At 34.4% G+C, this 16,527-nt stretch overlaps 1 protein-coding gene across 1 annotated transcript in view; it reads right to left on the reverse strand.

The window, feature by feature from the left end:
- Nucleotides 1-526: 526 nt before the first annotated feature.
- The window catches only part of LOC140155529 (uncharacterized), a 120,015-nt gene continuing 104,014 nt past the window's right edge, over nucleotides 527-16,527 (reverse strand). Inside the window, exons 6-7 of the mRNA XM_072178408.1 lie at nucleotides 9,593-9,664; nucleotides 527-3,470 (exon numbers count right to left, since the gene is read on the reverse strand). Coding sequence (XP_072034509.1) covers nucleotides 3,430-3,470; nucleotides 9,593-9,664 — 113 coding nt within the window. The 3' untranslated portion in view covers nucleotides 527-3,429. The remainder of the gene's footprint in view (nucleotides 3,471-9,592; nucleotides 9,665-16,527) is intronic.

Here is a 16,527-nt window from a genome sequence, read left to right on the forward strand (position 1 = left end):
GTACACTGGTATGTAATGTGGTGTTTGTACAGCTTACCCTGACTGCTCATATCCCATAAGTACCCGACTTGAGTCTTGTTTATCAGCGACAGTCTGTGTAGGGCAGTGGTTAGAGCGCTCGCCCGACAACAGAGAGGTCTGTGGTTCAAGTCCCCGCTTATGCATGTCATGTTTCCATTTGTAAGTTCATGTTTAATTGTGCTAGTGTGCGATGCTTAATTCTTCTTTCCCTGTTTATCCCAATATATTCTTTGTGTAAGCTAATCAAGCTCAAACTTTGCGAGATTTGAATTACAATTGTTACTTTTGTCAGCAATATTCTTTAAAAAATAAATTGAATTAGTATACACGTTTTGTAGACGCCTCCAACTCCAACTACATGCAACTTTAACGTAAGAACTATGTAACTTCATTTCAACAAAGTATAGTTATACAACACCATAGCTAACTTACGTAACATTTGGCAATTACTGAATCGATATACGAATTACAGTGAATAAAAGTGATTACAAGATTGAATACGAAATCGACACACTAGTTACTGTCAGCCTTTATTGAAACGTCCTGTATAAACGCATCAACGATACATAAAATAGGAATATATAATTCTTTGTTACATTTTAAAGAACTAGTCTTGTTATAAAAACACATACATCGAAACATGTGATACTTTCAATGGTGTCACTATTTAAATAAAAATGTTATATTCTATAGTTACCATGGCATCACACACGTATCTGATGCGTTTCAAAGATGAAAAAACAAATTTAAAGAGATATCTAACGAACCATTAAGATGCGCTTCAGCACTTTTATACCTAAAGGCCATCTGACTTTATATATATTGACCATATTGAGTGGGAGAAAACATCAACTTTCCACATCTATTGACGGTGTAAATACAAGCAGATGTTTAGCGTTTGCAAGACCAAGTAAATTCGTAAGTATATACTTATGGTTACTGAAGTAGCATTAACACCAATTGGGTGTTTGTATTCCATAGATAATCTATTCAGTTAGTGATGTGGTGTAAAAAAAGAATGCTGTCAACGCAAGTTGGTTTTCGTGACGTCCCGTAACATATATTCTTTCTGCGTATTTCAATCTGTGGTTTTTTATGATTGGCCGAAAATTAAAACAAGACAAAATTTACATAATTATATCAACATGTTTTTGTTTACGCATTTTAAAAAACAAGGACATGCATATATTTCTATCAATGAAAATGACAACAGTCCCTTTTCTAAGAGTTATTATTACTATTTATTCATTATTCTCTTTGCTGTTCTTAGTTATTATTATTTGTTGTTCTTCTTCTTCTTTTTCACCTTCTTCTTCTTCTTCTTCTTCTTCTTCTTCTTCTTCTTCTTCTTCTTCTTCTTCTTCTTCTTCTTCTGCTTCTGCTTCTTCTTCTTCTTCTGCTTCTTCTTCTTCTTCTTCTTCTTCTTCTTATTGTTATTATTATTATCATGTCTATTATTATTATTATTATTATTATTATTATTATTATTATTATTATTATTATTATTATTATTATTATTATTATTATTATTATTATTATTATTATTATTATTATTATTACTGCCCTGAATCGAATATTTCAATCTTTAAAAATTAACAAAAAAGTTGGCTACATCTTCTCGGCTTACATACGATTGCCCACACATCCTGAGTCAACAAAAAAGTTTTAAAAAAACTTTACTCAGATACGCGATGTTTTGTAAGAAATTATCATTAATCTTATAATGACAATTGGACAGGATGCAAGAGGAAAACTAATGTCTGGATTTGATCAACTTTATCACAATCTACACCCACTTGAAAAAAGGTAACACATTTTTTGTTAACTGTCTACAGTTACTCATCCAATATACACACTACTTTATTTCTAACATGACTCCAGCACAATGTACAAATGACGCTTGTTAAAAAAAAGAAGAAAAAAATATTTCCATCTATAATGTCATTAAAGTTACATGCCAGTTTTTGAAGAAAGTGATTAACAATGTTATACTTAACAAAACTAACTTATATTTTGCCAAAGAGTACAATAGTATGTTACCTTTACCCACGTCACATAAACATTCGAGAATAGAACCATGCAACTTGTCCAAAATAAACGTAGTACACATCAACAAAAATACTTCAAATGGTGACATTTTTATTTCATGAAAAGTTATTGAACACTTGATATTCATTCGCATGTTATTATTATTATTATTATTACTTAATGTTTAAATAACTTTAAGTTACATTAACAAAAGAACGAAACAAGCGCAACCATGGACATTTTCATCGTCAAGGTATCTTAACTATAAACAAGGCGTATGAAGTAAAGAAAAAACAACAAATCACGTGATATGCGCTGCAGGTGAAAGAAAAAAAAAAACATTTGTCTCAAACTATATAATTTTATTTTATTTCTGACATGAACACAAATATTCTGTATGCCAACTAAATTGTTTTTTGACTCAGATTTTACATCTTCCCTCCGAAGTGAAACTGCAGCCTCTGCTTGGTTAATTAATAGCATTGACTTCATTTTACTTACTCAAAATGACCGTTTATGTACAAATACAGTAGAGAGGTTGCGATTTCCAAACGTGCATATCGTACGCCCGTAGATCAATTCAGCATCCCGTTACATGAGAGTAATTTTGAATAGATGTACGTGCGTATGATACGTGCATTTGTGAATCGCAACCTCTCTAACATCTTCAATGTTATTTCCTGTGAAGACGCTGCTATTTCACTTTGAGAGGCGAATGACTAACAACATTCTCAATAGGCTATTCCGGTTGAAATCCGCACACCCCCTTTGGAAGACACGTCCTTAACCTCCCACACATGGAGTGTGAATTTCAAATGGTGTTACTTGGATGGATGATTCCATTTGAAACCTACACCCCCTGTGTAAGGTCATGTCTTTCATTGAGGGTGTATGAATTTCAACCGGAATAGCCCAAAGCCAAATGCAGCATCAACTATACTATTTATATACAAATACTACATTCGGAGTCGAGAGGACAGTCTGGAAAATTATATAATATTTATATTAATGACAATTATTTAATGATAAAATATCATTACACGTATATAAATAATATATAGTATTTGATTAGCAGTAATTCACTAATTGTAGATAAAGTCTAATTTTGTCTTGGGACAAACTCACTTTTAATTAATCGGTTGAAGAATATCAAATAAACAGCATAGTAAAGTGGTGGTTTCTTAATTATTGTTAATTATTATTTATTTGTAGTTTGTTTGCATTTGTTTACATTTCCTTGTACATCCTTAATAACAAACAAGGAATCATTCTTCAACGAAATAGAATTTTATCTGGCTGTTTTTATGTTGAAACAAATTATGTACACTATACATTTTTGTAATTTGATTTTCTCATTTCTACAATGAGTATACTGTATTCTCATTCATCCCCATCCTTCGTATTGTATGTAGATCGTGCATCTGCAAATAAAAATAAAAATAACGAAAGTTAATTATTGATGTAAAATCTATTGGTGTTAGAAGAGCACCTGTATGACGATATTACACTAATTTGTCCAAAAAGTGTATATTTTCTTATTTATAACTCTTCTTGTTCAACTCAGGTTCTGAGAAGCATATAAAACAAGGCCACGACCATGTAAAACATCCGCAATTTAATTAAATTGCACAATATTTAATTTGAACTTGGAATAAACTACTTTAAAATAACCCTAGAACTGCGAAGCGGGTGTTGTGCCACCCCTAAGGTTTTTCATCCGTCAAAAAACCAACACGCAAACAACCACAAAATGTTTACGCCCAAACTACTTAAGCTAATCGTTGATCCATCCTTTTAACCCAACGCCATTTTGCTCTTGTAAAATAATTCCAAGAGCTATTGACTTCTTACTTGTTAGTTAGGTTGAAATAGTAATTTCCTTTACATTTAGGAGAAAATTCGGTGACAATCGCATGTGCCTAGAATTTTTAATTTGTCTACACTTTTGTGCATACACAGAATTCTCAAAATTTGCATGGGAGAGCACACATAATATTTTGGTATCAATGGATAGAGGAGCCCCAGAGCGATACATTGGTTTCATTCAAATAGAGTGGTATGCCGTTTATAATTAAGAAATAAAGGGTAATGCATTATCCTTTACACGAAAATAATGTGTCCGAGGCAGTAAAAACGTAAATAATGGGTGAGGCGCAGCCGAACCCATTATTTAAACGTTTTACTGCCGAGGACACATTATTTGCGTGTAAAGGATAATGCTGCACCCTTTATTTCTATTCTATTACCACAAAATAGTGCGATTTAAAGAGAAAATATCACATTTTTTGCCCAAATATTTCAAGTTGTTTACCTCAAGGTGGAGCGCCTACGCGTAGCAGCCAAAGCGTAGCGAGTATTGCAGAACGCGTGACCAAGCGTAATGCTTTGCGTAGAATGCGTAACAACGCTACTATACTGCATCGCGCTTTGCTGAGCGCTGTGATGCGAGAAGAACATAAAGTTCGTTGCCCTGGCCACTTTATTGCTAATTAATGGTCTTTCACGTGACGCGTTTCAACAAATCACAGTGCGCGATTTTGAATAATGGGTCGTGGGGGTAATAGAATTGAAAATTAGTGGGTTGCAATGCAACACCCCCTCCTTCGTAGTCCATGTTACAAAATGTGTCTCATTTGTTCTAGGGTCCGGGTCTAGGGTTAAAGGCAGGTTTGGGAGAATTTGTGATTAAAACAAAAGAGGATAAGCGTCAAACGGTAATTCGTTGGTCATAGGAAGAAAACAAATGAAGTATTAATTATTAATTGATAAACCGTCCCATTTAAGTTTATCTCTATGTTGAACTTCAGTAACATTTACTGGACACACTACCCAAAGTGATTTTTTTTTATTTTCCATTGCGTAGCAAATTATATATGGAGGTAGACAAGCTTCAGTAGGAAATGGTTCTGAATGACCATTGTTTAGATCTCGATTGTAAATAAAACATGTTATGATAAATAAAAATAGTACTAATCTCCTTTGAGCTTTATCTTCGTACAAAGGAAAACAACCGTAGCCGAAAATGTCAAACATGAATATGTTATTAAAGTGGAGACTTTTACTGTCAAATAAGTTTATATGGTCATTATTTACCTCGGGTTAGTAAAGAAACAACACAATTAATAACATTGGCTTTTTGATTTGAAAGGGGAATTAAGCGAGCTGTGAGTTCCCATTGGTGGGATATAGGGAATTGTTTTAAAGTTGAATCTGAACACTTGGGTAACATGGTATAAGAAGATGTGAAAAATCTCAGAATTGCTCTTATCCAGATAAAAAATAATGCTTTAAGGGGGTACTACACCCCTGGCCAATTTTATGCATATTTTTGCAGTTTTTCTCAAAAATTGGTGACAAGTAAGATATGTATATTATAGGGGCAAGGACTACAACTACTGTACTGAAAATTCAGCAACTCAAAGCAAGTAGTTATTGATTTATTGATCAAACTGGTTTTCCCTCATTTTCGACTCTAACTCCACAACTGTTGTCTGTGCTGAAATAAAATGTCCAGTGCAATAGTTGTAGTCCTTGCCCCTATAATATACATATCTTACTTGTCCCTAATGCGCTATCATTTTGAGAAAATGCAAAAATAGGCACAAAATTGGGCAGAGGTGTAGTACCCCCTTTATTATCAAGTGCAAAAGCTGGTAAATGCTATTTTCACTATAAAAGATAGTAAATTACATTACAGTGTTGGTTTGCATGGAGTTAGTTACGATAATATATGGATGGACACTTCACTTTCTTTTTTGAATAGATTGGCATCAAATTCATTAATATACAGTATCTTAAAGAGGATTTTAGAGGATTTGCTTAATTATGTATAATTATGCAATATGGAATGAATCTTGCGACATCTTTTGATAATTAATACCATGTTGTATCAAATGAATTATATTAGCCACACGTACTCTTTCCAAATAAACTGAAGTGACCTGGAGTTTTTTACTTTTTACTATTATAAAGTATATGTAACATAATTGTGGGACACAAGATGACCAACAGCGCAATCTTTACAGGGAATCAAAAATGCTTGAATTTGTTTGAAAAATCATTTCATTGTCTTCGTCTTGTCAAGGATATTAGATACATGCATAATTTGCCCATCAATGATGTATAGTTTTCGAGTCATGGTGGAAAATTAGAGATTGTGTGACTATTTTTACAGGATCAAGCATCATGGTCAAAGATTAAATTATTGTTTCGATTTTGATTAAACATGTCTCAAATTGATCATAGGAATCAGCATCATATAACTAACGCCTTGACCCCTATAATCACTCTATAAATGAAAAATGCAATTGCAGAATCGTAAAAGTCAATTTACGCGGTGCAAACTTGACATGCGCGAACATATCAAATGTAGCCCAATTCGTTTTCTGACAAATTTAGTGAATTGGGCATAGCGTTTGAGCCCGATCAAGTAAAGACACCAAGTAACAGTTTTCTAAGATATTCCATTGCATATAACATTGTTGCCATGATCCCTTTTATATATTTTTGTCTGAAAAGCAAAATTACAATTGTATAAATTTTATTTTTACGGTCTGTATAAGAATGATTATATCATACATAGAGTCAATGGCTGGTTATAGGTAACTTCATTTTACACGTGAATGTCAAAAACTGTGCTTGTATATAGATGAGCATATAGATAAGTAAGATAATGCTCACACTAATATTGGACGTTATTATCATACAGTATTCACAGAGCTGTTGCTTCACAAGAGGGGTAATTCAAAATTATAACTCAAATTTCCTTTTCAGCAATCCGTATAATTATAACTATTTTGGTACAAACTAGGTAAGATAAGATCACAAAACAAGATCCTTTAGAAATACGCACAGCTACATGTAGTGATCCAAGTCATGATGTATGATTGAGGCAACAAAACAAGAAAGCTTTCTTTTGTTGAAGCAAGTCTAATAAGTCTATTATATATGCCCAACTAGATTGAATCAAAACTCTCGCAATGCATGGCTATGCTGGTTTCATACTTTCTGCCGCTTGCCGCTGAGCGGCATGACGCTTCATTATGCCGCTTGCACTTTTCTAAAAGGGGAGCGGCCCACCGCAATGAAAGCCAATGTTGCCGCTCAGCATCGCCAAAAATGTATCTTGTTCTTGTACGTAAAAGCGGCATCGCTCCCAATTTGACTTGAATTGACATGATTGAACTCCTAGCGGTGCTGCCGCTTGGGCAAAGCGACGGAGTGATAAGCTTGCCCCTTGTTAACGCTAGCGTTTCTGGTGCGACGCGACGGCGCAGTGAAGCAAAATCGTCGTCAGAGCGGCAAAGCGGCAAGCGACAGGAAAGTATGAAACCAAGATTATTCTCTAGTGTGTAAATCTGTCTGAGTTGCATTTTTGTAGGAAAAACATAATTATAATTTTGTTTTCACCTTTTCTTCAAAGTTTTAGGAAATAATATAATAATGAAAGATTATTTGCCCCTGTTGGCTAAAATGGTTGAATGTGAGCTATCATAGAGTGAGTAAGTAACTGATTAAATAATTCATTTGTTTTAAAAGCCCGACATTTCTTTCATACTGGGTTACTACCCAGTGTAAAGGGTGGTATTTGGGCAGATGTGGGAAATACGCTAAATATTTTCGTACGCCGAGGTGTGAGGTGGCAACTTATTTCTGAAAGCAATAACATATTGCTCAGCCGCTAATTCATCCCGATGTATTATTCTTGTTCTTATCTGATGCAGGCCAAAGAATTAGCTTGTTTACATATTTGTGACCATACATCACAAATGAGCCGTAAATTCCGCCCCGGTAAATTTTGTTTTATTTCGTGTTTAGAAAATATTTATCATAAGCTTTAAAATGGTATATTATTTGACTTCAAACGATATCCAGAAGCGGGGTCATGGTGTGTTGAACTTTGCTCCTTCAACAAGATTATATAACTTTTTTGGTTCTACATAATTATGTTTCTTTTCCCCCATTGCTGGTAATAAATATCAAACAGTCATAATTAGCGGTCATTTCAAATCATCCCAAGTCAACGAGGTCCAGGAATGTCCTCGCATTGTTAATTGTTGGTTATACATACCTAGACAAAATATAATGCTTTGTAACCCATCACTTGAACAGGACTAGATTATTGATTGGTTTAAAAGGTATTTGACTACCGCTATCAAAATGATATACATGTTTAAAAGGTGTTTGACTAGAGCTATCAAAATGAGATACATGTCGAACTAACTTGAGGTACGTATGAATACGACCTTCATGCACATTTTACACTGTAAATCAGAATACAATTTAGGACATTTACGGCTCATTCGTGGTGTACGGTCACATTTGTGTGCAGATATTGTGTCTATAAAAGGGCCAACTGTCTATCCACAGATTGTGATTTTCTAAAATACAAGGTCATACTAGATGAAGACACATTTTATTGATCAGAATCAAGTATGTCCTTAAAAAGGAGTTAATAACGGCATGTTGAGCACTTAATTATTTATCCCTGCGCAATGGTGCTGATATCAACATAAATATCTTGCATTAACGGCTACACACGGCAATGTTGAAGAGGCAAACTATATATAAAAGTATAAATGGTATTACGTACATTAAAAGAGCCATTGAAATGAATGAACGTTTTACCATGTTCTTGTTTTTGTAACAACATGCCACATAGACATGTCCTTGAAGTTCGACGGTTTGATCATAAATCAAGATCATTATAACACCCTACTAGTCTAAAATATAAACCGTTAGGGCGAATTGTCCATTTATTGATAATTGCCCATTTGGCCAATTCCCCATCAGGGGTAGACCATGTCCACACTCTTGTGATAACGGAACAGTGCTGTTATATGATTTACGCTTATGACGTTAAATTGGCATGTGACCTAACAATGTCCATTCCCTCGAAGCGATTTGTAGTTTCCTGTTTTAAAACGGGGTAACACATAAAGGGCCAGTGGCGGCGCTATGGGAGGGGCATTTCCCCAAATATATTTTGCTCCCACCCCCTCCATTTTGAGGCAAAACCCACAAAACAAAATTGTGTAAATTTACACTGATTTTGCCCCCACCCCTGAGATTCACTTTTACCCCAACCCCACCCCATGTCCCCCGAAAAAAAACAATTCCTGGTGCCGCCACAAATCTGTAAAATGCATTGGAAGCATAATTAATTTCTGCACATTTTGACACCTCATTTGCAGCAATTGACTAAATACTGACGTCACAGCGTGCATTTAAATTAATGTAACCCAAGATTTGAAAGTTGTAGTAAATTGTATTGATTTTGTATTCAGTATAATGGAAGAAAATCTGTGTGATGGTATCTGAGTGTTTTTGTATTGTATGTAAGTGCAACTTTTAAATCTGGACCTCACTACATTAAATTGACCGGTGTTTTATTGTTTTCTGAGCTATCGTATCAAATGAGGTGTCAAATTGCCCAGAAATAAATTCTGCTTCCAACGCATTTTACAGATTTGTAATACAATAGCCCCTTTTTGAATAAGGGGGTTAGTTACTTTTTTTGAGATGTTTATCTGAGTATACATACCAAGAATGTCCATAACTGCATTAATGAATCTTTGTTGCTTGTCATCTGATCGCTTGAAGAATGCAGCATTGACTGTACAAATGAAAACGAAATGAATCAGAAACAAATATATATAACATTAATAAAATACCGTAAAACCTCATCTACAAGCATATAGGGTGCTTCTGATGAAAGCTAAATTAATCCAGGCACCATTATGGAATTTGAGCAAATAAATTACAGATCCAAGCATATACAAACAAGTATTATTGCAAGACCAATCTATTGTATTGGTATATTTCCGCATGTACTATATGTATCGTATTAATCTAGCTTTCATCAAAAACACTACATACACTACATACAGCAAACACAAAACATTTTTAAAGTGTTTTTATATTTGGGTTTTTGGTTTTTAATGTTTTTAAAATGTGATTTTAAAATATTTTTTGCAAACATTTCCTGGCAAATATTTTGTCAACACTTAAATGACACTATGTTAGGATATTTGCAGGAAGTTATCACAAAATGTTTTTAAATGTTATGAACACGTTTTATACCCTTTATATACCCTTTATATAACTCGACATTTAAACGTTTTCTGGTAACCTTTTCTAACCGTTAGCGAATGATGTAGAAAAGGTTTTGTGTTTGCTGGGAATAGCATATAACACAATCATGTTAGTCAATTAGTAATATCCGTTTATTTATTTTAAAAGGGAACAATTTGCTGAAAACGGGCAAATTAAAATTCAGACTACGGTACGCGTGTAAAGTACAAAAGTTCCTGACATGGCTGAAAACAATGAATAATGCAACAGACTATGCCCATTTCTTTAAGGTTGTTTAGTCATATCAACTTAAAATCGATTTATTTTGACATAGTACTCATTTTGCGTGATTGCGTCTCATTTTTGCTTCCGTTTCGATCTATTTTGTATAGTTGATTAAACAGGACAGGTGCAATACGTCTGGGATGAGTATTCGTATCTTTTTACTGGGCTATATGTAATGACATTCGTTGCTTGAGAGTATGCTACGGTTATTTAGAATGGTTCTAAAGTATACAGTTTGAAAAATGACACTAGATTAAAACTGTGAGGTAATTTGGTCAAAATGTTTCAGTTGATAGCTGAATCATTATCTTGTCCTCTCACAACTACACCAGGCACAAAAAGAAACTCGTCAGTTATATTCATCCTTGCTGTTCAATAACTTGATAATTTTGGATTATTCTGAAATATACATTTTGTTAATAGGACTTTTCTTTCTCATTTGACACCCTGTTTGTGAACATTGAGCAAGAATTGACCAAGATATGCGCCTCCAAACTCTCAAACCCCAAAATGAAAAGTTGCATTTTAACGATTCAATTGTGCCTGTTACACTGTGTGCTTTATTGATTGGCCCGTGGTGCTTGTGTGCAATACAACGATGCGTTCCCATTGAAAATCGTTGAAAATGCAACTTTTGATTTTGGGGTTTGAGGCTTTGGAGGCGCATATCTTGGTCAATTCTTGTTCGTTTTTCACGAACAGGGTGTCAAACGAGAAAGCAAAGTCCAATGAACAAAATGTATATTTCAGAATAATCCAAAATTATCAAGTTATTGAACAGCAAGGATGAATATAACTGACGAGTTTCTTTTTGTGCCTGGTGTATAATATCACTGCAGTGTGACCATTGCTAAGAACCCAGTGGGTTTTTTTTGTGAGCCGTGTAAACATGCAGGACTTTGCGCAAAGTCAATTAAAATAACATGAAAATCACAGTTTTATCAAATTTAAAGTAATTAAAAGAGCGTCTTGCAGAATCGTTTCAAGTCAAGGTTCTATGTAAATGTGTTTTCAGTTAAATTAGTATAAATTTGATCGTGTCGAATGAGGTATCAAAATAATTTATACAGAATAAAATTCTCATGACATTTTTGTCATGTCAAAAGGAGACACTTTTGGGCAGGATCGTAAATGGAGAAATGGCCAAACATCTGCCCGGGTGTGAGTTTTTCACAATTTGGGTTTGTTGCAAATTTGTGATATTGATAATGTTTAAAATATTGTCTGATAGTTTCAGACCGGAATATAACTGGCATCTTGCATTGTTTTAGACATTTTTCAAGGTAATTCCTACTCTCAACATTGTCAATAATATTTTTAAAGGCCGATATCTCAATTTCAAATTTTATAATACCATAAATTACGAACTCAATATCTTAACTTAGGAATGTCCGATTTCATTGGGGGAAAACGGCGTTGTGGAGCAAAATATCTCTGTATTTAAGATATGCAAAAACCTCAAAATTGATAACCTGCCCAAAAGTGTCTCCTTTTGACATGACACGTCACATATTGTCTTTAAGAAATAGGTTTTGATTTGAGTGTAAAGACCCAGTATAGATTATAAAAAAATCATGACGCATAAACGGATAAGAACGAATATTATCATAAAATTCATAAATATTAATACTAAACTCATAAATACATAGAGGTCAATGGAAACGGGCCAAAATAACGTTGAATTATATTAAGTCAAAGGCAATGAAAGAAAGACTTGAAGAACAATTGTGTGGCCTTGTGAAAACGTCTTAATAAATGTCTTAATACTTTTTTCAGGTCAGATACTCGAACTTGAGGTTTTCATATTTAAATAGCATAAATAAAGTAATATCGTAATTTCATACACTCTTTAATAGATAGCTGGAACCAATCACAGCACGCGTTAGAAAAATGCGAATTAAGCATTGATTGTGTATAATGACGGACGTGCGCTCCGCGTACTACCCACCGTGCTTCTGACGCGTTCATTATTTTCCAATAATAGTGACAGTTTTGATATACAAATAGCAAAAATGGGTTTGTTTCTCGTATATGAAATAATAAATACGTATCACTTGTTGCTCGCGAAAATGTACAAAACAATGCACTTGTACTGAGATGTTGATGCGTCTACTCCACCAGCGAAGCTCGTGCATTAGACGCATCAACATCTCAGTACATGTACAAGTGCATCATTTTGTACAATTTCACTCCCAACAAGTGATACACAAGGATCATTGTTTTGAAGGAATAAAAAAAAAAAAAAAACAAGTGTGTGGCAAATATATTTTATACGCATTTTACTCTTGAATGCCATGCCAAAAAAATTCAATATGACTTAATGCCTGAATAACAATATACAAACAACTCGGGTCAGAAACCCGGGTCGGAGTAATTTTCTTGAATTAATTTATTGGAACGTGATCTGGTACCATGGGCGGAGACATAAGAAGGAATCGCAAAATCCTTAGTATAAGGTGAGGGACCATTCCTCATTTTTACTACCTACCCCAAATTACTTAGGCTGGAAAATTAAAATGAGAATTCTTTCAAACCGATAAAAATTGGACAATTTGCTCATTGCTATGAAACTTTCTCAACCAAAGGAATGAGAAATACTAATTAACATGTCAACAACCTGTCACATTGTTTTAAATGAGAAAATTTAACTCGATCATTCAATTTGATAGGTTTTTAAAACGTTAATTAGTAATTGGATTAGTGAGTTTAACAGAAATGAGAAAATTTTCATTTCTCATAGGTTTGTCCAATTCTCATCGGTTTGAAAGAATTCTCATTTTAAATATCTTCTTGTGTCTTAGGACCGTTCCTCATTTTTTACCTACTACCAAATTACTTAGGATGATCCTAGGAACATTCCTCATTTTTTACACACTATCAAATTATTAAGGCTGATCTTAGGACCATTCCTCTTTTGTTGACATACCACCAAATTATTTAGGCTGATCCTAGGACCATTCCTCATTTTTTACCTACCACCAATTACCTAGGCTGCTCTAAGGAAGATTCCTCATTTGTTGACCGACCACCAAATTTCTTAGGATGATCTTAGGACCGTTTCTCAATTTTTGACCTACTACCAAATTGTTGACCTACCACCAAATTACTTAGGCTGATTTAAGGAACATTCCTCATTTGTTAACCTACCACCAAATTACTTAGGATGATCCTAGGAACATTCCTCATTTTTTACATACTACCAAATTTCTTAGGCTGATCTTAGGACCATTCCTCATTTGTTAACCTACCACCAAATTGCTTAGGCTGATCTAAGAACCATTCCACATTTTTGACCTCCCACCTTACCCATGAACGATCAAGCTTCAAAGGGAAAGCAATCTCCAATTATTAAAGCGTGTAACCAACAAAATATGACGGTAGATGATGATGTAAAGAAATTTTATCTGTCATTGACTAGTTTGCTGACGGTTATATGTTTATATTAATGAATTATTAATGAATATTTAACAGGATGACTGCACACAATTTGATTATTTTGTAAAGGTGTCAATAACCGAGGTAACTTTGAAGAATAACAAAGGGTAACATTTCACTACTTTCATAAACTATAATATGAACACTGCTGTTGTTCATGATGTTGATGGTAGTGGTGATAAATGATAAGCAAATCCCTGCCATGCATTGTAATAAATTCTTTGTACTGAGACTCATAACACTACGGTATCTTAATGTGACGTCACAGAATAGAAATATTTACGAGGTCACGTTAAAACTAAATAATGGGCGTAAAGAATTGACTAGATTCAGGGATTTCCCGTTGTCAGCCGTGTATTAGTATTTGAATGGGACTATTTGGAAACTTTTTTTAAATGCTCAACAAATGACAAAACAAGTGAAGTATATTGCCAGTAATAGTATTGTAATCTAGAATCATGTGACGTCATAATTGTGGTTTTTCAAATATTAAATGAATACGGGTAAACATAAATCGTTTGTAACAATAACTAACCCCCCCCCCTTAAATATTGGCCGTTATTCAAAAAGGGGCTATTGTATTACAAAACGGTAAAATGCGTTGGAAGCAGAATTTATTTCTGCGCATTTTGAAACCTCATTTGATACGATAGCTCAGAAAACAATCTAACACCGGTCAATTTAATGTAGTGAGGTCCAGATTTGAAAGTTGCACTTACGTACAATACAAAAACACTCAGATATCATTACACAGATTTCCTTCCATTATACCGAATACAAAATCAATACAAAATACAATTTTCAAATCTTTGGTTACATTGATTTAAATGTACGCTATGACGTCAATATTGCTACAAATAAGGTGTCAAAATGTGCAGAAATAAATTATTCTACTTCCAACGCATTTTACAGATTTGTAATACAGTCGCCCGTTTGTGAATAATGGTCATTATTTAAGGGGGTTAGTTACTTTTTTTGAGGTGTTTATTCGCAAAGTTAAGTGTTTCTGTTTCTCCATTCAGTATTAAAATGACAATTTATGTGCTTGTGATCACAATAATCAACATTTTTGCCTCGTCCATCAAATTCAGTCACCTTTGTCTCAAATGTACGAATCCGATAACGTCAACCGCGACGAGGATAGAACGTTCCACATGTGAAGGGTTGCCGTTTGTGTTGCAGCAAAACTTGGCATAGTGCAGTTATACTGCACAGCAAACATGATTCGACCTTTGCAGTACTTAAACCTGGTTAACAGGAAACTACACCAGCAAAATCAATCGATAAAGTCTAGTCTATCTTCCACGTTGAATGGTGGACCGCACTTATGCCCAAATATGGCACTTGCCAATTAATAATCACCCACTTGAAATTCCCTGACTCGCTGACCAAAGATATGGACAGATATGGGAGCTGTTTTTGCTGTTATCTGTCATTTACATATCAGGGAGGTGCGAACATTTGCAGATGCCCCACATACTCAGTTTTTAGCTTACACGTAATGGATACATTATTCTTGATTGACAGCAAGTACGAAAAATATCCGTCAAGTGGTTTAGCCTTAATGCCGTGATTTTATAATGATATGTTAAATTGAATTGATCCAATTGACACACTTGTAAATATTTAAATATTTAACTTCTATCTTCCATGTCAACATTAAAGAAGTGGAAACTTTAAAAGTTCACAAAGTGCAAACTTTATATTTGCTGCAAAGAAGCTATGTTTAAAAAATGTCAATACCCATGAACGAAACCATTATAACCTATGATCCAATTTGACAGACAAAAGGTTAACTTTACGCGGAGATTTTTCACGATAATGAGATATTTATTGTTAATAAAAAGATATCATATGCTGCATTTTTCCAGAAAATATATCATTAGGTTAAAACATTATTTTATCCGAAATATACCATTATGATATAACCTCCCAGCAAACACAAAAATGTTTTTAAAATGTTTTAAACATGTTATATTTTGGGTTTTGTCTGGGATAAAAACGTTTTAATAACCCTAAATGTTGGGTTATATAAAGGTCACGGAAACGTTTTAAAACGTTTGGTATGAAAACACACTACAACAATATTTGAAACATGTATTCAAAATGTTATTGTAAATATTTTTTGTAAACAATTTTGCCAAATATTTTATTAGCACTTAAATAACATTATGTTAGAATATTTGCAGTAGGTTATCAACAAATGTTTTCGAATGTTATGAAAACGTGTTATACCCTATTATGTCCTTTATATAACCCGACATTTAAACGTTTTCTGTCAGTGGCGTAGTGTCATAGGGGCACGGGGCACGTCCCCCATCGATTGCAAAATTTAGAAAATCCCATAGGAAAATTGCAAAAAAGGCTTGTGCCCCCCCATCAGACCCGGTGCCCCCTTCCGATCATGGTCGGTGCCCCCCCCCCCCCATCCGCGTAGCTAGCGGTAGTCTCCTCCGCAGCCAGTTTGGTTACGCTCCCTCCACACAAACAGTCTGCCAATGGCCACTTATAACGCCGTTTCTGATTGGCTACACGTAAGTAGCCGTAGAGCTGTACATACGGGAACTTGATTGACCTCAGTCTAGCTGGCGAGATGGCGGGTCAAACTTGCTCATGAATAATAAAGTAGCCGTATAGCCGATCGACCAATTGAAAGCTTTGTTTGACGTCAAGCTGGATGACGTC

Source organism: Amphiura filiformis, chromosome 6 (assembly GCF_039555335.1).
Source record: "Amphiura filiformis chromosome 6, Afil_fr2py, whole genome shotgun sequence".
NCBI classification, from domain to species: Eukaryota; Metazoa; Echinodermata; class Ophiuroidea; order Amphilepidida; family Amphiuridae; genus Amphiura; species Amphiura filiformis.